The 25,530-nt window shown below is 39.9% G+C and overlaps 1 protein-coding gene across 8 annotated transcripts in view; it reads left to right on the top strand.

The window, feature by feature from the left end:
• The window catches only part of LOC129251263 (uncharacterized), an 84,699-nt gene that overhangs the window by 21,239 nt on the left and 37,930 nt on the right, over window positions 1-25,530 (top strand). Inside the window, exons 1-2 of one of the 8 annotated variants that reach the window (XM_054890627.1) lie at window positions 12,922-13,040; window positions 13,113-13,336. The exons of 1 other annotated variant lie outside the window; for it this stretch is intronic. Coding sequence is in view for 1 of the 7 variants with exons in the window: in XM_054890632.1 (XP_054746607.1) it covers window positions 19,433-19,436 (4 nt within the window). In the remaining 6 variants the exon portion in view is untranslated. 6 more of the 8 variants (XM_054890629.1, XM_054890626.1, XM_054890628.1 and 3 more) reach the window with 6 other exon arrangements.

The raw sequence follows: 25,530 nt of genomic DNA, 5'->3' as shown, positions 1-25,530 counted from the left end.
TACAGGAAAACGCCCCGGACTTAAAACCTTCTGTAAGCCGCAGAACTTTCTGGTAGAATTTTCGGGCGTTGTTCCTATTGGCCAGCATCTCAAGCTCGTCGCACTCACGTATTTCGGCCTCTCGTTTCTTCTTTCTGATAATACGTCTCTCTTCCTTTCTTAGCTCTCTGTATCGGTCCCACATGGCTCGCGTTGCGACCGAACGGAGCGTGGCTCTATAGTCAGCATCCTTTCTTTCTGCGGCAGCATGACATTCCTCGCCGTTCCAATTGATTTTTCGGACTCGCCGGAATCCGATTTCTTCTTCGGCGGCGGTACGTAGAGAACGAGAAATGTTGCTCCATTGCTCATGCATGCCGGTTTGTTGGGCAGTACTCTCTGAGAGCAGGAGTGAGAGTCGAGTGGCGAATCTTCTGGCTGTCTGTTGTGATTGCAGCTTTTCGATGTCGAACATTCTTTGCGTAGGTAGTTGCACATTTTTTGCTGCACAGAGGCGTGTGCGCAGTTTGGATGCAACAAGGTAGTGATCCGAGTCAATGTTGGGTCCTCGGATCGTACGTACATATAATACACTAGGAACGTGTCTTCCATCTATCACAACATGATCGATCTGGTTTCGTGTTTTTCGATCAGGAGACAGCAGACAGGAGGTGGCTTGGTGAATCTTCTTATGCTGGAATCTGGTGCTGCAGACTACCATGTTTCGGGACCCGGCGAAGTCGATCAGATTCTGTCCGTTACCGGGTGTTTCGTTGGGCAGGCTGAATTTTCCTACTGTGGGACCAACAATTCCCTCCTTGCCCACCCTGGCGTTGAAGTCGCCAAGCACGATTTTTATGTCGTGGCGGGGGCAGCGCTCATAGGAACATTCCAGGCCCTCATAGAAGGAATCTTTGGTCGCATCGTCCTTCTCTTCCGTCGGGGCGTGGGCGCAAATTAGCGATATGTTGAAAAAACGGGCTTTGATGCGGAACGCGAGACGCTCGTCCACCGGAGTGAACGACAGTACTTGGCGACGAAGTCTCTCTCTCACAACACATCCGACACCGAATTTGCGCTCCTTTACATGACAGCTGTAGTAGACGTCTTATGGTTTTCTTTCCTTGCCCCGTTCATCGCATATCTTGGATGGCAGTGATGTCAGCCTTTACTCTCACGAGGACATCAACCAGCCGCGCAGAGGCACCGTCCCCATTAAGGGACCGGACATTCCAGGTGCATGCATTCGTTTTCAGGGGTCGTCATCAGTATAGGGAGGTCTTATCCGAGGCTTTTTTAAACTTTTCATTGGCGGCGATTTTTAAGTGGCGGGTCCCAAACCCAACGCACAACCAACTATCCTGGAATGTTTTGCCTTCTCACGTTAGCTCCCTCCCGAACGGATGTTCGGAAGCTACCCAGAGGATACGTGGGCCAATCCCGGCCGTTGTGAGCTGCTTGAACCATATACAGAAGAATCGTCCTGGCCATTCCCAAGTGAATGGCGATCAGTAACTTTCCCCACTTGCGTGGACTTCTACACATGGAACCATCTCCAAAGCCACCTTTACCATCCTCCAATCCGGGCATCTCCCGCTCGCAAGGGCATCGCCCTCAAGGAGGTGACGGGTACGACGACCCCGGGGACCCTAGTCAAGATGTCCCTATTCACTTTGTTAGGTGCGACTGTATGTAAAAAGCATGACTGGTATGCAACGAGGCGCACTGGAAGTCGCTGGATAGGTCGTTATGGCTTTCCACCTGCGATCTCAGTTCGCTCTGCCGATGTGTTAGCATCGGTGTATATCAGTAACCAGCCGCCTTGGACCCTGGTCAGGAATTGTTCATTGGGGGAAAGAGTAGTAGCTTTCATTGCTCCCGGCGAGCGCCGGTCCGTCCGGGTTTTCCGGGATCGGTAAAGCGTAGGTCAGGCCTCAGGGAACTTTAGTAGGAGCACTTCTTCCGAGGGTACACCCGCTCTTGATTATTTCGGCCCGCCCCCCTGCACACTATGCGCTGGTTATATAAAAAAGTATGGAAAAAATTATGGAAAAAAGACAAAGAGAATACAAACAGCAAAAGGCCATTAATGATTGAAATCTAGAGCAGAGCCCTTTCGTAAGGAAACCTCGACTGCTTCGCTCGCCACCACAAAAAGCGAATTTGCCCCTTACGACTGGAACATTGCAAAACATAGCAAAATCAAAGACGGTCAATGAAGGAGCTGAAAAGACGCCTCAAGAAATAGACGTAAGAGTATCATCAAAATAGGCTAAAAATACCGCAAATGCGCCCAATGCGCCGTCACATACCCCTGTAACTGCAAAGGACGCAAACACAGAAAGGGGAAAAACTGCATCTCCGCGACAAGAGTTTATTCTCAAAATGCTAGCGCAAGAAAAGGAAGACGTAGAGAAATGTTTGAGAGTGCTTAGGAAGATGAAAGCAGTTATATTGAAGAGTAGGAATACAGCCACAGAAATAAAGCCGGGAGTCTAAGAGCTAGATTAACTATTCGACGTAATGAAAAACTGCAGAAAATGGGTGTTGTCCAGGAGAGTACTCCTTTAACCGCAAAAACGGATCGCACCAAGTCCTGCCGCAGCCGACTCTTCGAAGAAACTAACAGTTCGAGAGCCTGTGAAATGGCAAGTGGTAAGCCGGCAAAAATCTAGACCCAATACCATGCCAAAAGGAAGTGATGGAGCACAGAACGATGGAGCAAGGAAGGCTAGAGCAAAACCAAAATCGGGGGCTGTGTTGGTAAAGCCGAAACCACAACGATGAAAGGCATAAGAAGAACCAAAACTGGCGCTCTTTTACTTGAATTAGAAAAATAGAAAACAGCTAACCCTGATTTTTTGAAACAATTACAGGAAACCGTAAAAGCGGTCGGTTCCATTACAACCCTCAGACCGGCTTCAACTGTAGAGAACAGAGACTTGGATGCCGTCATGGAGAAGAAGGAAGTTGATGTTGTTGTGAGAAAAATCCTAGCCAGCACTAACGAAAATATCGATGTTAGGATCATAAAACCTAATCAACGACAACAAGTACCGGCTTATGTTACTCTCGATATTGAAAGCGCAGAAAAGCTGTTCAAGTAAAATAATATCAAAATCGGATAGGTTAGTGCAAGGATGAGAGCTAGCACATCTCTGAAGCGGTGCTACCGGTGCTTCGGTGTCCGACACTTTCAATCAATCTGCAACGGACCCGACAGAAACGGAAAACGTATATGCATCTGATGTGGAGAAGCTGGGCACAAATGAAAGACTGCACCAAAGAGCCCAAGTGCTGCCTATGCACTGATGCCAATCCCAGCGAGACAAAGCATATGCCAGGCTCGTGCAAATGCCCGATGACAAAAGAACATGCGAAAACATGATTATACTCCAAGCAAATATGCACAGGAGTGGAAATGCAGACCTGCTAATGGAGCAGATGGTCTTAGAAAAAGAAGCTCAGGCAGTATAGATAAGCGAACAATCTGCTCAATCCGAGAAAGCTTGGATCGAAGACAAGTCGGGAACTGCCGCCATCTGGCTGTCTAGGGGCACAAATTTCGTAATAACCGCGAAAGGATCAGGCGATGGTTGCGTCTACGTTTAAAACAGCCAAATCATAATGATAAGCTGTTATCTTACACCTAACGACAATATAGATGAATTCACCCGAAAACGGGAAAGTATTGAAGACAAAGCCCTTAGTTTAGAAGGACGATTAATAATAGCTGTAGACTTCAACTCAAAAGCAACCGAATGGGGCTCGTCGACAACGAACTCAAGAGGTAGACGAGTGCTAGACATGGCAGCCAGACTAGGTTTAGTGGTGCTCCACAGAGGAACGACTACGTACTGAAAGCCAGGTTGCGAAGGCACAACACATCGACATAACCCTAGCATCGGAAAGCATAGTCAGCTTACCTTAAGACTGGAGAGTCCTGGAAGATTACAATGGGAGTAGCCATCAATACATCATGTTTTGCATTGAAATGGAAAACCAACAAGTGCGTGAAAATCGAAGTAAAAGTACACGCAAATGGAACATAAAGAAACTAAACCCAGCGATGCTCGTTGCAACTATTGACGAAAATAAAACAACGATCTATACGAATAGTACAGCAAAACCACTAGTCAAGACAACAATGCAAAGCATTACGATAGGTCGCAACGCATCTATGCCTAAAATATAATAGCTAAGAACAAAAAAAGAAATCCTATATACTGGTGGACACATGAGATCGCAGAACTTAGAGGTGTGTGCATCCATAAGCGTAGAAAGTATACTAGAGCCAGAAGATTGGGCCCGGCTATAACGGAATCCAAAGAATACAAAAAGAGCAGAAAAGAATTGAGGAAACCTATAAGCCAAAACGAAACGATCTAAACAATAGCCCATAGGTGTTGGGCTACAAAATCGTTATGAAAAAACTAGGAGCCAAATTCCTTGCTGCTAATATGGAAACCGAAGTGGTAAGCAAAATAGTCGACACACTCTTCCAAACACACTGTGCGAGGGAAGAACTCGAGTATGAAGCAACGGAACCTGTCCCATTCACTGAAGAAGAACTTATGGATGCTGCAAAAGCAATGAAATGCAATAAAGCGCCAGGACCTGATGGTATAGTTGCAGAAATATTGAAACTATTGGCAATCGAACGCCCTCTTTTGCTGCTAAACATGTACAACGCATGCGGAAAAAAAGGAATTTTTCCAGAAATATGGAGAAAACAAAAAATTGTACTAATCAGTAAGGAAAAGGGAGACCCAACATTAGCGTCCGCTTATAGACCGCTATGTATGCTGGATAGCGCAGAAAACTCTTTGAGAAACTTATAAAGCATAGGCTTAGTGAAGCCGAAGAGAACAGTGGCGACCAGTCTGACAGGCAGCATGGTTTTAGAAGTGGTAGATCTACCTTAGGAGTCATCCAACATGTAATAGCTAGCGTAGAACGTGCCCAGGCAGGTAATCGGCACTCCAAACGCTTAGTATTATTAGCCACACTGGATATTAGAAATACTTTCAACAGTTTAAGTTGGGACGACGTAATTAAAGTAAGATTCAAGATCCCGAATAATCTATTGAAGATTATTCGTAGCTATCTAAGCAATTTAGTGCTCTTATACGAAACGCGAGAAGGGTGTAAGACTAAACAAATAACAGCAGGTGCGGCCTACGGATCAATACTCGGACTTGTACTTTGGAATATAAGCTACGATGAAATCCTTACAATAGCGATGCCTGAGGATGTGCATTTAGTTGGGTACGCAGATGACATTGCAGCAGTAATAATCGCTTGAAACACTGGCGAAACCAAAAGGAAGTGAAATAAGGTGATGATCCGAGTTCAGACATGGCTAGAAGACCATGAATTAAAGCTGGCCACAGAGAAAATAGAGCTAACCCTTCCAACGAACAGACGTATCCCATTAGAAGTAGACATACAAGTACTCGATGCCACTTTATTAACAAAATAGTGGTTAAATACCTAGGAGTCCAATTAGACACAAGGCTAACTTACTGGACGCACATTAATCATGCTGCCACAAGAGCTGCCAAAGTAAGCGGCATGTTCAGTAAGCTCATGGCAAACCTTGGAAGTCCAACGCAGAACAAGCGAAAACTTTTAATGGACACGACGAACTCGATTATCTATATCTTGTACGGATGCGAAACATGGGCAGACTCCCCAAGGTGCCGGCGAAAAACTCTGCAATCTGTGCAACGCACCTGCGCTCTCAGAGTGGCCTCATCATACAGAACAGTATCTGAAGCAGCGGTGTTAGTTATCAGCGGAACCATCCCTAAAGATATTTTATCAAGAGGACGCAAACGGAGATGGGAGGCAAAAAACACAGGAATCCCAGTACCACGCTTCTCCGATATTAGAGTTCAAACGCTCACACTTTGGCAGGCAAGATGGAACTCTGAACGCGGGTAGTAAGAAAGCACGGTGAGGTTAACTATTACCTCACGCGGTTTTTGTCCGGACATGGGTCCTTTCGTAGTATTTGTAGCGAATGGGAAAAGTGAGCCTACCAAACTGCATATATGGAGATACTGAGTATGATGATGCGGAGCACACCTTCTTTAAGTGCGAGAGGTGGAACGAACAGATCTGTAACGAGCTATTGGTGTATAAACTCCTGAAGAAACTATCGAGAAAATGATGATAGACGAAGAAAAATGGAATGCCGTCGCAAATTTCGAAAAAAGAAGCGTGAAATGAAAAGTTATACTGAAGAATATTGAGCATTGGTTTCTCAAAATAGGCGACTTTGGACGCAGGGTGAATAAGTAAGTGCCCTTCTTAGGACGCAGTCTTAGCCTTCTAGCTCGAAGCAATGGGGAAGTATTCCCGAGGAGGAGGGAAAAATCCAAGAGAAGAGGAGGGATATTTTTAATGGAATCACCACATACGTAGTAGCGACGGTTACTATATGGTGTGAAGGCATTTTTAACCTAACCTCACGGCCAAAAAAAAAAAAGCCAAGAGCGTGGTATGTAGGCCAGTTGTCACGGACTCTGCGCCTTCCTTCTGCATGGCGGGATATGTGCCATCTGGTCCGGGCGACTTGTAGCCGCCAAAAGATTTGATGGTAAATCGAACGGCGGCCTCATTCATCACAGATATAGCAACGTACCAGTCATGCCAAGAAGGTGTAGCAGCTCTGACAACCACCTCTATCAATAAGGGCTGTTGCCGGCCAATGCTTATCACTCAGAGATTTAATACCAATGCAGAATACCATGTAGGAGGCTATTTTCGATTCCCGAATAAGCCTCTTGTAGTTCTTCTGAACATCGCGGTATCGTTCCCAGTCCTCAGCAAGATTAGTTTTCAGGGCCCGATTTAGAAGTTTTCGCGACTCACACCTAAACATCTGGAGCTCTCGATTCCACCAAGGAACGGGAGTCCGATCAAGAATTGGACAGGCTGACTCAATCCATTCAGTTAGGGCAGCGTTGACAGCCGCCTCAATGGCCTGTTCTTTTCGAAGCCTTGATGGCGTCAGGTTAAGGTGCCGCAACGCCCCTCTAAACTTCTGCTACTCTGTTTTCCAGGGGTTTGTGAAGGGCAATGGCATTTGTGCCTCCTTAACACACTGAAACTCAATGTACCTGTGGTCTGACCACGAATCTTCGGCAAGGACTCTCCAGTTCTTGATTGACCACCCAAGTTTTGAGTTTGATAGGGTAAGATCAATCCTGCCTTCTAGCTGTTACAAACGTTGGCTGTGAGCCCTTGTTATGTATGTCTAGGCAAAAGGAAGCGATAAATTCGAATAGTCGAGAGCCCCTTCCATTTCACTTGCTGGGCATTAGCATCACAACATGGGATAAGGTCCAGATTGCGCCGCTCACAGAACCTTACGAGATTGGTGACCTTCCCAGGCGGTGGCCTTCAAGAGCATCTTAAGGAAAATAAGCAAATACAATCACAACCTTCAACCATCCGCGTCTACCTCAGTAACACACCTCAGCCGCTACCAAGTCTTGGCAACAGAAATGCTCAAGACTGGTCACAGTGAGATGGCATGATACTATAAAACTGGTCCTAGGTCCACTCGAATTCCTGTCATATAATAACGTGGCCCCTTTCAACGCGCTTAAGCCACAGAGGCAACCTCGACAGACCCGGGGCTCTTGCACTGTTGTTATGTGGGGTAATGTGTCCAGCTGGGTAAGCCGTCTACTTAATAGTACCACGGCGGCTTTGGAATGCTGCAAGTTAATCTGCGTCACCGTCAAGGGACGGTAGTTACAGGAACCGTCCGAGTCAATCATTTGGGAAAGACGTGAAAACTGACCGTCACAAAGAAGGGACTCAGACGGTTTCCGTACCGCGAGCCCATGATATCAACACTGGCCTCATCCCTAATGCCCAGATTCTAGGCATGTATACAAGATAGGACATCTGCCGTAGACAGGTCTGGATCCGGAATCCAGCAAATGACCTTCCTGAGGGGTACACCCTCTTCGCTGTAGACTGCGAAGCGAGTGGTCCCTATGGGGGGCACGTTATTGACCACGGTGCTGATCGACTCGAAGTTGGCCAGAGACGCGCACGTCACTCTTATGGTGCCGTCCTTTGTCTCATAGCCCTTCGCGTTGGCTTCAGAACCGGAGGCAATAACCTGACGCATAAGTCGACTTTTGCAGTATTTGATTTCTACATCCGTCAGCTGATGGTCAGGCCCCAGTTTTCCAATCACAGCCATAGGTAGTGGGCCAGCAGCGTTCTCGCTATAGAAGGCCGCACCTTTGGATGTGCTTGGGCGAAGGTCCCCATCCACCAGTGCTGAAAATTTTCCCGGGCAGACATCTGTGCTGGACTCTTTGTCGAGGCGCCGATAGGAACGTGGGTCAGCAGAAACTTTTCCCACCACATTGACTGGCGCCAAGACTAAGCCCGTACCTTGGGGGGTCGTGGCTCGGCCATTGGCCGCCACTTCCGCCGGGCAAGGTCTTTTGAAAGACACTTACGCAGAAGGGTCGGCAGAGCCACATGAGGATTTCTCCTACATGAGCCTTGCCCCCCGCTTTCTTCTCTCCCTCCTTGCCACGCTCTTCAATTTCCCGGCTTCTTTGGGCCACCGAAGAGGCCTCACAACTCAGGTCCGAAATAGGGAAACGTTTTTCAGACTCTGAAGAATAGGAGATTTCGATAGCAACCCCCGTCTCCTCCAAGATGCGCTCTCGCTCATAGAGCTGAGAGACTTGGGTAATGGTGGGGTCTCCAGAATCCATGTCTCTGCCGCCGAAGCGGGTGGATTACCACTTGAGTGGATTCCACTTGAAGTAATATCCTTTGTGTTGTCCATTACCAAGGATGGTTTTCATTCGGGACTCCTCCCTAGCCAGTTTGGTTCGCGGATGGCCCCCTGATTCTATGCCAACTTTGAGTTATCGCGCGAGTGTTGAACCCACCCCATCAGGGAAGGCCTCTCGTGTGATGTCAGGGCTTCCCTATCCACCACCTGTGACGCGGCCGATGGGAGATCAGGCAACTCCTCACCGTTTAAAAGGAGCTTTGATGACTGGACTAGTAGTTGGTATATGTGTATTGCTTTGAATGGAGCCTATTTTGAAGGCGACAAAATAAATTTTGATGATTAAATAAGTATTTTGCATTTTATTGAAGAATTCCTGGTACTTTTTTTACAGAATGTAGGTCTCAGTTTCAGCGATATCTTATTCATTTAGTGGATGTGGAAGCAAATCGAAGCTTAATTCATGTACATATGAAGTTTTTATTGACTTGTGACGTAGTGCGTTGTCTTGAAAGGGAGCAAACGCACAACCCACATTAAACAGAGCTTTGTCATAATCAAATGCTCACGCAACATAAAACCAACACGTTCTTTTGAAATGTTTACAATGTCAGCTACTCACCGAACTTCACTTTTCGGTCAATCAAGAAGCAGTATAGAATTAAAACACGAAGTTCTTTTTGATCCATTGTTTTGAAAATAACAAAAGGTTCGTCACTCTTAGCACAATAACTCACAAACTAATGAAGAGAATGTCATGGAATTTTAAGGTTATTACTAACATGTCTCCATTATACTTATTTTCTGTTATTATTAAGAATAGTATTCGTAAGTTCAAACACTGTAAAATAACTTTTAGTTGTGTGTTTGATAAATATATAAAAAAATAAAAGTAAAATAATATTGATTTCGATATTACTAAACTACTTGACCATGTGTCTGAAGAGGCTTTGCGGTTGTCAACACACTTGTACCAACAAGATACGCATAAAATTGGAATCCAAGTTTGTTAGATCTTGTAATAGCCTCTCGTCTTGGCCATATTCCTAAATTTAATGCTTAAAGTGTGTCACATAATTGTCTTGCTGGCAGTCTTACTTTAATATATCAAAACTTGATTTTTTAAATAATATCTTGATTAAATTATTTCATGCCCATGTCCCCTTTGTATTGTTCGGAATTGTGTTGTTTATAGTATGTAGTAAAGTCAGATCAGCTATAAGAAATCGTGATCGGTGGAATAAATACTGACTTCATTCATTCGCATTACAAAATTGTCCATAACAAAGCTGCCACCAATGCAAGTCAAGCGAAGCGGTTGTACTACGAGTATAAGCAATTTCGGTTGTACTACAATATAAGCAGCGGCAGTCCTCCAGCTTAGAACTTCAAAAGCTAATTTGCATTGAAAGAAAAGTTTAAATTTAATAGGGTAACTATGTATACCAAAAGTTTTGAAATCCAACATGAGCTTCAAGTCCAATGCTATTCAGTAGGATAGCGTATCCTTGAGGTTTGTAACACTTGTTCTTCTATTTATTCTTTATTTATTATTTGTTCAAGGAAATACTCGTTTATCCCCGTTACAGTCAGGATTTAAATCTATGTATACAAGCTCTACGGCTATGTTGAAAATACTTGGCGACACAAGAATTCAGTTTGACAGTAGCGACTTAACTCTTTTTTGCCTTCTTGATTTTTCTAAGGCATTTGATTTAGTAAACCATGACCTTCTTTGTACAAACTTTAAAAATAACTTTGAATTCTCTGATAGTCCTGTTAAGCTTATAATCAATTACCTTACAGAAGGAACTCAAAAGATGATGAGCAAAGCCGTCTATTTCAAATTAATTATGGTCGAATCAGATGAGCGGCAGGATTCCGTGTGTGGTCGCCTACGTCAAAGTCCTTGTTTATACGGTTTGCTATTTAATTTTTAATTTTAAAATTAATTATGAATTTATCGCAATTATTTGTTTAACTTTAGATTTTAGAATTTGATTTTTAATTGGAAAATTTAATGGCTTTTGATGTTTACCGTACAGCAGAAGTCTTACAGACACAGCCTCATTTATCAAAACAAATAAATAAACAATGAATCTTCTTCTGTCTTCTATAACATGTAAATATAAGGCCTCTTCCATTCGCTATTTCTCCGTTCGCTCACTCTATACTCGATTAAATTGACGAAAAATTTGCATGCGAAAGTAATAACAAAGTTATCGAGTAAGATTCGCCGCTAGCGAGAATGGTTATTACTCATTAGACTGGTATAACTGACTGCCTTACAAACAAATGTAATTTAAGACAGCTCCATTCCCGCGTTGCCATTATATTTTTATTATACTTGTTGCTTTATCTATTCGCCGCTTGCTTACTCTTGGCGAAAAGAAGGAAGGGCCCTATATTTATCATATTGACATGGTACTTATAATGCAAATGAGATACTCTTAACTTGCGGTTTCGTTCAGTATACGGGTCCGGCACTGGAAGTATTGTGACGCACGGGCAGCAGCTGTTTGTTAGTTGGCTAAATGATAGTCCAGAGTATTGTTTACAGGCGCATGGAAGAATTTTTCCAAGAGTAAACGCGAAAAAAGAAAATCAGTAATAGGTTTCAAACGGTAATGTGATTGCATTATATTTGGCTGGAAAATGACAACCAATGATTGCTCGTGAGTTCGATCGTCTTAAAGTAAATAAAGCTTTTCTTTATCTCCATTACTCGTTACAATAATACTGGTAGCATCGCGAAACCTTAAGGAGGTGGTCTTGAAAAGACAGCAACATCACGTGAAATGGTTCAAAAGGGAAGAAGCGGCGTGAGCGAAATCCCCGAAATGCCAATCACATGGAGAAAGAACTGAAAATATCTGATCGTTGCATCCGCCGCATACTGGAAAATGGTCTCAGAGTCAAACCTTACAAGGTCCAAAAGACGCATGATCTCACACCAAAGCAGCAACAAGTCAGACTTGAGAGAGCGTAAGAGTTGCTTCGCTGGGCTAAAAGCGGTCAATTTCGGATCAAATTTTTCAAATTGAGCAATTCGTTAACTCACAAAAAGATAGGGTTTGTTTGACCAACCGTTCATACGAGAATTGGAGTCATCGATTGACCACCAGGAGGTAGCACCCGCCACAGGTAATGGTTTGGGCCGCTGTAACCGCAAATGGGCGCTATCCAGTCATTTTCATCGAGCCTGGCGTCAAAGTAAATGAGAAGTATTATCGGAAAAGTATTCTAGAGGTTGCTTCGAAGCCGTGGGCAGTGGCAGACCATGAACGTTTCAACAGGACTCGGCACCGTCTCACAAAGCTCGAGTGAATCAAGAATGGCTAAAAAATAACGTTCCGAACTTCATAATGGCCACGCAATAGCTATCAAATTCACTAGACGCGAATTCGATGTATTATTCTTTTTATGCTATTTTGGAGAGCAAGGTGCGAACTAAAAGATTCAAGGTAAATTTCCAAACTATATTTATGGCCTACACTTCGAGTGCCGGACCCTGTACTTAAGTATATTGTAGTACAATAAAGGGTTTTCCAATAACAGGTGTTATCTATCGCTATCGAGAGATGATTAATGATTTTTTATGGCCGGTATTGGATGGTATTTATCTGGACAACGTTTATTTTTAACAAGACGGCGCTACGTGCCACACAAGCAACGAAACCATTGAGCTTTTACGGGAAAAGTTTCCGGACCGTGTTATCTCTCGAAGAGGTGATCGCAATTAGCCACCGAGATCTTGTGATTTAACACCTTGCGAATTTTTTATTTGGGACCACGTGAAAGAGAAGGTCTACGCCAACAGCCTAGGGTCGATTCAAGACCTCAAAGATGGAATTCGTGAGGCTATTGAGTACATAAGGCAGCCACTTTGCAATTAGGTTATGGAAAATTTCATGAAAAGGATATTGTCCTGTAAGCGTGGTCGTGGTGGTCATTTGCCTGATGTTATTTTCCACTATTAACGGCATACTTTCCTCTTTATAATGAAATAAACATCCGATCATTTATATTAAAAAATAAAATTTTTCTTTGAGTATCAAAATAACACCTCTTATTGGAAAACCCTTTACTAATTAAGTATACTTGTATTTGCACGGCTGTTGGTTTTTCTGCCGTTTCACAAAACAGATATGGCTGCACACATACACATAAGGATAGGCACTGTCTCTACGCGCGTGTTAAAATATACGCTAGTTATTGAGTTATCAACCCGTAAAACACAAGGCACGGGGCTGTCTCAAGTTGATTTCGAGATATCAACATAGTAACTATGTTTCGGGTATAGCCTTGTTTTATATTCATATAACATGTCAATATTGTTTTATATCACTGATAGCCCATTTCAACCTAACAAATCGAAAAGTTAACGAGTAATAGCTGTTGGATAGTATAAAAACAATGGCACACAGCCCGCACACAAATATAATAGTGCTTCCACAGGCCCATAAAGAGTCGTTTCTAGAGCTGGACGCAGTGCAAACGGTATATAGGAAAATATTGCAATTGATTTGAAACGATTGGTGTTAAGCCTACCTTGCAAACCGAAAGAAACTATTCCGGGTAAATACAATACTTTTGCATCTCAATTAAATAAAAATAAAATGTATTTTTAATGTGCTATAAAAAATACGTGCTCCTTTCAATTGTTTATTATTTGAGTTTTTAAGTGTCTGTAATCTATTATTCATTTTGCAAATACATACATAAATATAAAAAAGTCAAAAAATCAAACATTGCTTTAAAGTTATCGGAGTCAGATCATTCTCGTTGATAAGGATAATGCAGTGCAACGATGTAGAGAAAACAGCCGAATTGTTTGTTCTACGAGTATGAAACAATTTTGATATGATTTTAATAAAATTTGGTACGAAAAAAGGAAAAATGAACTCAAAAGGAGGTAGTAGCATGAATTGTGTTAAACAATAAACTTTTTGTTTCGCATCCAGATGCGATATCACAAGAACAATTGCTAAACCCTTTTCACAATAGCAATATCAGAGTATTTCAATCGGGTTTTTTTTTATCGGTAAATAATTTTACGCCATTAATGAAGGAATATCATTTCGGACTTACGGTCATCACGACAGGTTTTAAGGTATTTACGTTAATTTTGGAGCAGCAATTAGATTTTGGGCTTTCCAAGCTCAAAGACACTATTTTTCCAATTTTTCCCATACCTTTAAGCGTCTTATGTTTCCGTGGAATATTATTTTTAACTTCAACGACGAAACAATGGCTCACTTTGTATTATCGTGTAGGTAAGTTTAGCAAATCAATACATAAACAATTAAAACCCGGCAGGGAAATCAAATAATACCAATATGGTACGTTTGTGGTGAACTTCAAATCATGACTGGTCTGCGTTTGTTCTCTTGTCCGTATAGGCAATTAATGAATTTTTACGATGCCCGAGGAAATGTCAATTGGAGTGTAGGTATGTCGATTAAAGTTTCCCAACTTACCATAACATTACGAGGTAGATTAATTGCACGAAATTTTTTCAAGTATACGAATAAAAAACAAACAAAACCCAGAACGGAAAAATATAAACTTATCAATTTGTTTTTTTGTGTTTATAAGTGATGCGGATGGATTTATTAAAATGAAAAAGTCAATTGGTGTACGAATATTTATGTCCTGCTTAAAAATATTTTTAGTAAAGCACCACTTAAAGATAGAAAGTCTGTATGTCTTCGCTGAGTTACCATAGAAGTTAATAATAAAACTACTGGATATTGCAAAATTTTTTCAGGAATCGAAAATATTTCGAAATAAATTTATTCCAACTTATTAAAACTAAGTTTTAGCGGGTTTTTGAGTATTACTTCAAAATACTTTCCAGCATAAATAAGTATGTAGATGTTTGGTCTGATGCTAAGGTTTCTAAAAGTTTTTTCAACTTGGTATCATATCATATTGATATTATTTTTGCGCTGCAAAGGCATACAACTTTCTTACAGGGAAACTTTCAGCCAGGTGTGTGTTCAACCAGTTTCCAGCGATTGACGTTGCTGATTGTTGATGGTAGTTGGTTTACCGGAGGGGCGCATTCTTAGTGTACCTTGCGGTTGTTGTTGTTGTAGCAGGATAAACGTTCCCCATGCATCCACGGGAATGCTGCTGAAGTGACAGTCCTTGGCCGAATATAAATCCGGGTCGTTCTGGTAACGTACAACTGACTGTCATGGGAATAACCTTGCGGTTGTTGTGTACAGTTGGTTTACTTGAGGGGGGCATTCTTAATGTACAATGCAGTTTTTGTGTACACTCAGTACATTGGAAACTGAACTGCTAGCCAAACAATCTAGTTGAAGAATTTCTATTTGAGGCCCCACCAGTTTGTGAGTGATTAAAATTGTACCAGTTGATAACTGCCAAATTAAAGGCGCATTTAAACTAAATATTATATAACTACTACATATAAAAAATTCTTCAAACGCTAACGATGCACGAAATGACGGAATGAGAATATAAATATGGAGTCAATAATCTCCTTGTTTGTTTATTATGAATTACTTATACTTATTACTGTATTGAATTCTTCAAAACTCCAGTAATGAATTGTCCATCAATGATTTTTCCGAATCAGTCCGAAGAAAATCAATATATTCTTTACTTAGAATTTCTTAGGACTTCTCCAAATGTGATCGTCTAACCGGAGGTTTGGTATTTGCCTTCTAAGTCATATTGAAAACATCACCTGCCACTCTTTTCTAAACGAAGCGTTTCTTCGTTTTGGCCTCCTTAATGATGGCGGTCCTCGCGTTTTTTTCTAATACCGGTTACGCTCGGCATGCAATATTAAATCATTGTATTTCTTCAGTTCTTAGGCAACGTCAAGAAGCACATTGCAAATTATATATATATATAATTGGCGCGTACACCCTCTTTTGGGTGTTTGGCCGAGCTCCTACTCCTATTTGTGGTGTGCGTCTTGATGTTGTTTCACAAATGGAGGGACCTACAGTTTCAAGCCGACTCCGAACGGCAGATATCTTTTATGAGGAGCTTTTTCATGGCAGAAATACATTCGGAGGTTTGCCATTGCCTGCCGAGGAGCGACCGCTATTAAAAAAATGCTTTTCTTATTTTTGGTGTTTCACCGAGATTCGAACCAACGTTCTCTCTGTGAAATCCGAATGGTAGTCACGCACCAACCCATTGGGCTACGGTGGCCGAATTGGCGAAGACCTAAAGATGTTTGTAAAATATACGTAGACATATAAAAGCATGTGCATGTATATATGTATATGTAAATCGTAGGGAGCATTGATATTTTCTGAAAAGTATTTCTTGCTGGGTGGGTAATGTTTTCGATAAGCTTGACGTAACGAATGTGTGTGTGTGTTTACCAGCAGTTTTTAGCTTTTGGCTAGCAGTCGCCAGTCAATTAGCCACTTATCGCCACAACACCCGAGATGTACCTCGAGAGTAAATTCCGGCGCTGTAGTCTACTCTTCTGTTATACTCACTTAGTGTCCCGCTAAGAGAAATTAAAACAGCTTTGGTATAAGTGATTTCGCGCGGCATTTGACTACTTTATTTGTAGTAGACCCACTGAAATTCGGAGTTCAAAGAGTGCCGTAAAACAAATTGCCTCCAGCCGAAAATAGTTAAGAAGAGTGTTAAGAGAATATAATAAAAAAGTGCCTGAATGAAGTGGTAAACTTTTCGTAACATATATAAAGCGGCAAAAATACTTTAATACGGATCGTTAAAGAAATGGTTGGTAACATCTTCAAAACACTTATTCAGTATTAACGGAGCCGAGTGCAGAGGTACGCAAAAGAATCAAACTTTAGGTGTAAACCGACACGTGCATATTTAGGACATACTTACAATACATAGTCACCGTTCACTGCATTATTGACCGCGAAAACAAAGTATTTTCCTTAATATATGTTGATCCGCACGCCTTGGAAGCTAATGCTCTTGTTGCATTGTAAAATAATAATTTTGTTGCTATATATGTATATTATATGGATATGTATTGCATGTAAATGGCAAGTGGCAGTGACGTCAGTAACTGCGTCAGCAACAGAAGTACAAATCAACAAATCTGAAACCAGATAAGCAAGTATATCAACCCCAAAAACAATATCAATAACAACAACAGCCTTAAAAACAAAACGACTCAAAAAAAGCCAAAATAAATAACATAATACCTCGAAACATATATACCCGGCAGGGAAATTTAAGATTGGTGGAAAAATACACTATCTACATATGGTATTCTGACACATAATTCTGAGCCGAATACAAATTTTTATGGAAGGTAATAGTATTAAATACGGGAAATTACAGCAAGTTCACACTGCGCATGTGTGCATTCAAATTTAATGAAATCAGTTGATCAGATTTTTATCCTATCAAGGCAATGTTGAGATCAAGCTTCTCCTCCAAATTTAGGTATGCATATTTTACCTAGGTATGCAGTGTTTACCTACAAATTAAGTGTCGTACACTTTTAGTACCTGCCGGTGCTGATGGTATTTTGATGTTTGTGATCATTATATGAAATAGAACCCAGAACTTACTACATATAAACGTACATATTATACATATATTTAATAATATTGCAGCCATGAGTCGTTGTTTTTCCCTCTTGCTGAAAAATTTACAATTTACGTGACCGGTTCATTATCTGTATAATTGTCAATTCCAAAAACTCACCACGGTGAAACTTGGAATGGAAAACAGTGAAATTAAATAAGACAAAGGAAATTAATAGTTTGGTCCCAAAATATTTGTCCACTCAAGTGATTTTTTTCACTTATGTGAAATTGCAGTTCAGATTCAATGAGTCTGTTGATATAAGCGTGTTTCGCAGCTAACGAAATTTCAATTAAACGGAGTCGACTGCAACCTTTCCAAACCGAGCTTAAAGTTAGCGAACAAAGATTAGATAATGCAATCTTGTCATTTCCAGGCCAGTAAAAAGGTTTGTTTCAACGCATATCTAATTATTTTAGTGAACGTAGCGCTTTTGATGTATTATGCATGGGTTATCTGGATATTAATGCAATTTTTGGACTATTAATATCTTGGCCGCCGTAGCCGAATGGGTTGGTGCGTGACTACCATTCAGAATTTACAGAGAACGTCAGGAGGAGGTCGGTTAAACACCCAAAAAGGGTGTACGTTCCAATTATATATATATATATAATCATTTGGAGCTGTAGATTTGTATTCATCTTAGTGAAAGTTGAATTGAAATATTAGATTTTAACTATGAAAAATTTATATTTATACATTTATAAGCAAAAATTGCTTAATTCAAATCATTAATTTTTTTAAATTCCACAGATTTACTCATTCTTAAGCATTTCTAATGAAATAATAATTGTCTCCTTGTTGGTGGTTGTTGGTTTTTTTATTTAAAATCAGATTTAAAAAAATTGTCGTTAAAAGTTATGGAAACCGTTGTTTGAAATGAAAATCGAGTGGTAATTTAATTGGATTTAATTGCAAGCATACCTCAATTGCGAAAAAACATATTTTTAAATTTATCTAAATGGCATATATGTAAGTAAAGATATGTTTCACAGCGCAAGGGTTTCCTGCAAGGGTCATACATAAATTTATTTATTTATTGTCTTTGAATGGATACATTCTTACAGACTATATTAAGCTAATGTAATATACAATAGTTTAGTAGTTACTAAGAAAAGAACGATTTAAGATGATTGACTGAGATGCCATACGGACATGTAAAATCAGCACCAGAAGAATTGAAAAACATATTTAAATCTGCACATGCCCTAGGAATCGGAGCATTCACCCCATAGTTGGTACTCGAGAATCCAATTTTAAAGGTTTCGTACTGTCGGAGCCTCATATTGGGTATATTAAATTGATTTTTACTTAAAAGGGAAGGACAATCAATAGATCCAGAAATGATACGAATAATAAATGAGCACGATAGAATAGATCGTCTGCTATCAAGTGGTTTTAAGTGAATCAATAATCAATGTTTACGGTACGATGGTACAGGTTCAGAAAAGTTTAAAGATCGGAACGCAAAACGAAGAAAGACTTTCTGAACTCTCTCAATCCGATTAGACAGACCTATTTGGTACGGTCTCCAAATAACAGCGGCATACTCTAATCTTGATCTAACAAAATCACAAAACAATGTTTTGAGAGTGTGTGGGTTGGTAAATGAAAAAAAATTTCGGCGTACGAATGCTAGCATCGCATATGATCGTCGTATGACGTGGTTAACATGGCTAGTGAAATTCAGCTTAGAGTCGAAAATAACGCCTAAGTCTTTAATTTCCTCAACGGATTGCAAAGGTAAGCCAGCAATACTATACGAAGTATGCAAAGTATTGTTTGATTTAGCATATTTTACGTGAAAGCATACATATGCTCACACAGTACATCATGAAGTGAAATACGTACATATGCTCACACAGCACATCATGAAGTGAAAGGAAGTCCAATTGTAAATTTAAGCAGCGGTTCTAGCCACTTTAACCAAGGTAATAAGTGCTGTTGCCTTCATCGCCACGAAAATAATTCCGATAAAAAACACCGCACATACACACGAACGCAAGCTCGTATTTGGAAAGCTTAATTATTACTAATATAACATTTTATAAACTTAATTCACTTGTATTCATATCTACATATCGTGATGCAAGGTATACATACATGTGTAAGTAAAAAGCTATTATTTAAAACTAGTTTTTATACTTTATGTCCAATATGTGTACATATGCATATAAATACTACGGTTTCAACTTTTTGTTGTTGAAAAGCGTTGGAAAATAAAGATCATGTGGGAAAATCTATACGTATTTTAACTGCAATATTTTCGATTGATTTAAATAAGTGGAAGTCATTTAAATGGGATATACCTTAACATATTAGCTCTTCCTGAAAGCAGCACTGATAGTGGAGTGCCGAAACTGCTGGCCGTCTATTGCGATTGCAGTTTTCAGTATCGAATTTTCTTTGTGAAGTTAGACACATGTGTTTGTGCGCAGGGATGGACCTGGATGCAAAAACATATTTCCCGTACAATTTTGTAATTACTATAAATATATAATTACTATAACTTCTACAATTTTTCGTCGATTCAGACAAACTTAGGCTTAAAATGTAGGTGACAAAATTGTCTTTCAGAAAACATATCTTATGTCGATATAAAAATTTTTTTTGTTCCAGAAAACAGTTAATAAACTTTGATATAATAATTTAGTAAAAAACGTCAAAAACGCAGTTTTTTAACTTTCAACAGCTGTTTTGCGAAAGCTACGACTTCCATTGACACGAATTATACATTGCCATGTAGGTCATATGTGTACCTTTTCTAAATTTATGCACTTCACAGAAATGGCGCGCACTGTTTTCGAGATTGCAGGCAATAATTGCACTATTGCCCAAAAAAACAGGTTTCTTGGGAATATCTCGGAAACCGTTCTTTGAAAAAAAAAAAAAATTCATTTTTGGTTTCAGCGACCTCAAATTAGTCTAAAAACGCTTTTTGGTCGAGGACCATATTTGAAAGTGAAAATTCGTAAACTAGTGTAATTTAACCATGAATCGTTTTACAAACGAAAACGCTGGTAAATCATTGAATTTTATTATAAAAATGCGTGTTCTGTTAAGAAAGTTTATCGCGCGCTTCTTCCATTTTATGGTCAGTTTAATCGACCCACTGAAGCGGCTATTCGAGCTGTTGTGACTAAATTTAGAACCAAATTTACATTATTAGACATCAAACCACCAACACGCTTACGTAGAGTGCGAACTGAAGAAAATAGAGCAGCTGTATCGACCAGTGTTGATGATGACCATCATTTACCGATTCATCGCCGTTCGCAGCAATTGGGCCTCTGTTACTCAACCAGCGTGGAAAATTTTTCGAAAGGATTTAGGTGTGAAGCCTTTCAAAATACAGCTGGTGCAAGAATTGAAGCCGAACGACCTACCGCAACGCAGAATTTTTGGTGAATGGGCTCTTGGGAAGTTGGCCGAAGATCGCCTTTTTTTCGAAAAATTGTGTTCAGCGACGAAGCTCATTTTTGGATCAATGGGTACGTAAATAAGCAGAATTGTCGATTTTGGAGTGAAGATCAGCCAGAAGAATTGCAAGAGCTACCAATGTATCCAGAAAAGGTCACAGTTTGGTGCGGTTTATGGGCTGGAGGTAGCATTGGACCGTACTTCTTCAAAGATGCTGCGAATCGTAACATAACTGTGAATGGTGAGCACTACCGTGAAATGATATCCAACTGTTTTTTGCCCAAAATGCAAGATCTTGACTTACATGACATGTGGTTTTAGCGAGACGGTACCACATGCCACACAGCACGCGTAACAATGGACTTGTTGAGAGGCCGGTTCGGTGAACATTTTATTTTACGATCGGGACCTGTCAATTGGCCACCCAGATCGAGCTATATAACGCTTTTAGATTACTTTTTGTGGGGCTTTGGTGAAGCTCATGTCTATTCAGACAAGCCTGCTTCAATTAACGCATTGGAAGACAACACTAAAGCATTTATATGAGAGATACCGACCGAAATATTGGAAAGAGTATGCCAAAATTGGACTAAGTGGATGGACCATTTGAGGCGCAGTCGCGGTCAACATTTGCATGAAATAACCTTCAAACATTAAATTATATGGACTGTACTATCGATTTAAATAAAACTTTCATGAATTTTTCGGAATTTTACATGTGTTTTTTAGAAAAACTTTCCTATAGCTCTTAAAAATTTACCCTTTATATATTATGGCAAAATTTTATATTACACTAATCTTTTTGAAAGAAGTAAAGTAGATGAGGCTTTTAGGATGAGTGTCATTTTTCCGATCTTTCAAAAATTGGATTCTGCTCAAGTCGGAAATTACCTGTTATAAATAACAGAATGACCAAATGATCCGCATTCAGTATCTAAATCTGCCTCCATACTGATCAGCCAGATTGGTCAACACACAAGTGGAGAATGGCAAGAATCCGAGAAATTTCGATGTTGGTTGCAGCTTAAAGTTACCGCAGGAAGATATGCCAGTCCAGCTAGTTGTCAAACTCGGAACAGAGATCGACGAACTTATTCACTATTCGACCCTAGGAAATCTATACCTCCAGAAGAGGTCGATAACACAACGCAAGGAACAGGGATGGACAAAAGTCCACAACAAAAATGATAAGACTGCACGAAACCACAAGCGAGTAGCCAAAGCAATTAGAGGGGTAACTTATGCAGACATACTGAGAACAGTGAAATCAAATGAAGAGCTAAAACAGCTCAGTAAAGATATCACAACTATGCGACCTACGCAAAAAGGTGGTTTGCTGATAGAGCTCAGGCGTAAGAAAGACACTAATACCGCGAAGTATCAAGCAACCATCGGAAAGGTTTTAGCAAATATGGCAACGGTTTATCTCTGCACACGTATAGTTCCTATGCAATGCAAAGATCTTATCACTGACGGGAGCACGCTTGAAGAACTAATAGGTTCGCTTGGCGCAGAGGATAACGCCCAATACTGGTCGCTGGAAATTTTAATGCTTAGTCACTGGCACGGGGCAGCAAAAAAACAAATGCGAGATGACGGTCATTGGAAGAGCACGTAGTTCACACCTTCGAGAACGTCAACTGACAGTTAGTGATTGATATCGCTTTCGCAGATCCAGCTACGGCGATGAACGTCAAATGGGAACGAGCAGACAAATTATACACGCATAGCGATGATCCCCTATAACAATAGATATCAACAAGACCATTAAAAAGCCAAGCTACCACATAGTACAAACGAAAACATGGAAGGTCAGGTCCTTTAACATAAAAACCTTCAAAGGAAAATGGGAAAGCTTAAGAATTACCGGTGGTACGTCAGATATTATTGCCGCCGCATATTATTGCGTCATATGTAAGCAGCTTGTAATGTGTCGTTGCCTGGATGCAAAAAACCTGCCAACAGAAAACCGAGTGAGATAGCTGAGCTGCGCGAAACATGCAATAAAGCAAGAAGACGATCTCAAAGAGCGAGGGGAAGACCAATGTTTGAAGAACTACGGGCCTAATTTAGAGCACACCGACTAGAGCTAAGAGAGCTATAGAAGCAAGCAAAAGTGGAAACTTCAAAAAAAGATCGATGACGTGGATGACAAGCCATGGGGTCTATAAAATATCTAGTCATGTACATTGATTCCAGACTAACGTTCAGGGAATGTCTTACTGCTGTTAGTGTGAAGGAGACACAGGTTAGCAATGCGTTTATGGGCATGCTACCGAACATAGAAAGACCACAGGTCGCCAGGAGAAAAACAGATCCATTTTAAAAAAGTACTGCAAGTCAACCTTGAGGACCGTGAGCGTGCGCAAGACGAATAGCAGACGAATTTAACTGACGATTGAGCTTATTGCTCACGACGGCCTCCAGATGTAATTACCAAAATGGTATCCCTGTCTCATAAACCATCGGGCTTGAAGTGCTTTAAGTGGCGTTAAAATCCCATACTGACTAAGGCTTTTGATTTTACACCTCGTTAAAAAACAAAAAAGTAGTCTTTTGAAGGGGTTATTCCACGGTAGACAATATATGTACTATATCTTAGGCGCAATGGTGCACTTGAAGAGGGAGTGAAATTTCGAAAGTATTTAAGACTTACTCAGGATTTAAACAGGGATGTTTACTATCGCCGACATTATTTACGTTATTTAAACGACCTTCATAACTGCTTACATGTATTAAGTTATTACATGTATTAAGTTATTAAATTATATGGAAAAATGTGAGTTGCTGTCTAAATTAAACTGGAGCGGTCAAACAGCAGAAAAGTATCACAGGAATTTCAATCAAATGGTAAAAGACCTTGAAATACGAGATTTACAGGAAGCTATAGAAGCTTCTTCGATAATGAAGCAACCAAATTTAAAAACAGGCAAAAATGGGTGAAGGTAATAAACTAAAGTACATTGAAGCAAATAAAACTTACAAAGAAGTTTGTAAAAGAAGCAAGTATCTCTATTAGAATGGTCTTTTAGAAAAAATCAACACGATTAACAACAGTGCTATTTGGTGGAAGCTTGTAAAAAAGATAAAAGGTGAAGTTTTCGAAATTAGTGCCGGAATTACAATAAATGATTTTAAGGAATATTTTGAAAATTTGTTAAATCCCTAAATAGAGGCTAGTGAAACTTATTATGCCCCAAACCTTTACGTTGATGAGCTGCTCGATGCTGACTTTACACCAGTGAAAGTTAAATTCATGCTAAATAAGGTAGAGATAAATAATGCTCCAGGGATATATGTATAGGATCCCGTACGATTTTTGTTTTTAATTTAAACTTTCACTAATCCTTTTGAAAGAGGTTAAGTAGAAGTACGCTCACTTACGCAGTAATTAGCAATAAATCCGCAAATTTATTCTACCCGTTCACATATGGCAGATTATTATTATTGTTTAATTATTATTGACGGTATGAAGAAAAGACAAGGAAAAGAAATAGCCAATTTAGTTGCTCAATTGTATGCTAGTAATAAGTAGTTGGAGGAAATCCGTAAACGACGTTTACCAAGGTTTCAAAAAATTATGGCAGCAATACGCATGCGAAATTCGATATTATATTTTATAATATATAATAAGAGGTCAAAGCGTTTATGGACACACACTTTTTTCTGTTATATGAATGCATGTTTAATAATACCTATGTCTATAAACCTGTTTTCTTTGCCGGCATCCATTTTATTTAGTTTGTACTTTGACGTTTCTCTTTACATTCGTAAAAATAATTATCTATAACACAGAAAACACATGTAAAAAAGTATGATAATAATCTAGGATTATTTTATAATCTCAGATTTCGCGAGAGAAATTATGTATGAGTAATCTTGATTTTTAATTACGGATTGGGAGTTAAGCACGAAAAAATAGATAGTCTACTCATATGTGAACGTATTATACATAGATGAGGCTTTTAGGATGAGTATCATTTTTTTGATTTTTACAAAATGGGATCCTGCTCAAATTGGAAATTACCGCGCAATCTCGTTTATGCACTGTATTGCTAAGATCATGATCGGAATTCTAAATATTTTATTAAAAATTCAATAAATCCAATTGTTCCCGTGTGAAATATAAGAAAATATAAAATATAAACTATCTCATTCTGAAATAAGAAGGAAAAAACCTTAGATGATCTGAAAATTCGCACATAAAAAGTGTTGATACTCTTGGAATAAAGTATTTATATATGAAAAAGTTTAACAACAATGTGAGAAATATTGCATATAATATCTAGTAGGATATCCTTGCTAACCTCTTTTAGTCGGTCAGTCGTTGAGTGTATCAAGTTTTTTGTATAATCCGAATTTATATTTTTCCATTCGACTCGGAGCAAGCTTTTTGGTTGATTTTTGGAAGTTATGTGGTGTTTCCTAAATCGTTTTTGCAAATGATCCCATAAATGCCCTATAGCGCTCATATCTGGGCTGTGTGAAAGCGTTGATAACAATTGAAGTACTTTATATGTTAGCCACATCTTCAATATGTGCGGGTGTGTTTGAGACCGCTACCCTGCTGGAAATAAATTCCACCAGACAATCCCATTTTTCAGCGCTTTGTAACAAGTTTTCTTGAAGGATTTTTAAAAATACTTCTTCTGTCATTATTTCATCAATAAAAAAAAGATTGCTAACACCTGATGTGGATATGCAGCTCCAAACCATGACGCCTGCACCTCCATGCTTGACCGTTTCAATTGTATGTTTTGGATTTAATTCTACATTTCGCT

This window comes from Anastrepha obliqua, unplaced genomic scaffold, assembly GCF_027943255.1.
Source record: "Anastrepha obliqua isolate idAnaObli1 unplaced genomic scaffold, idAnaObli1_1.0 ptg000012l, whole genome shotgun sequence".
NCBI classification, from domain to species: Eukaryota; Metazoa; Arthropoda; class Insecta; order Diptera; family Tephritidae; genus Anastrepha; species Anastrepha obliqua.
Note: the sequence above shows the minus strand (reverse complement) of the source record. Positions and strands in the feature narration are given on the sequence as shown.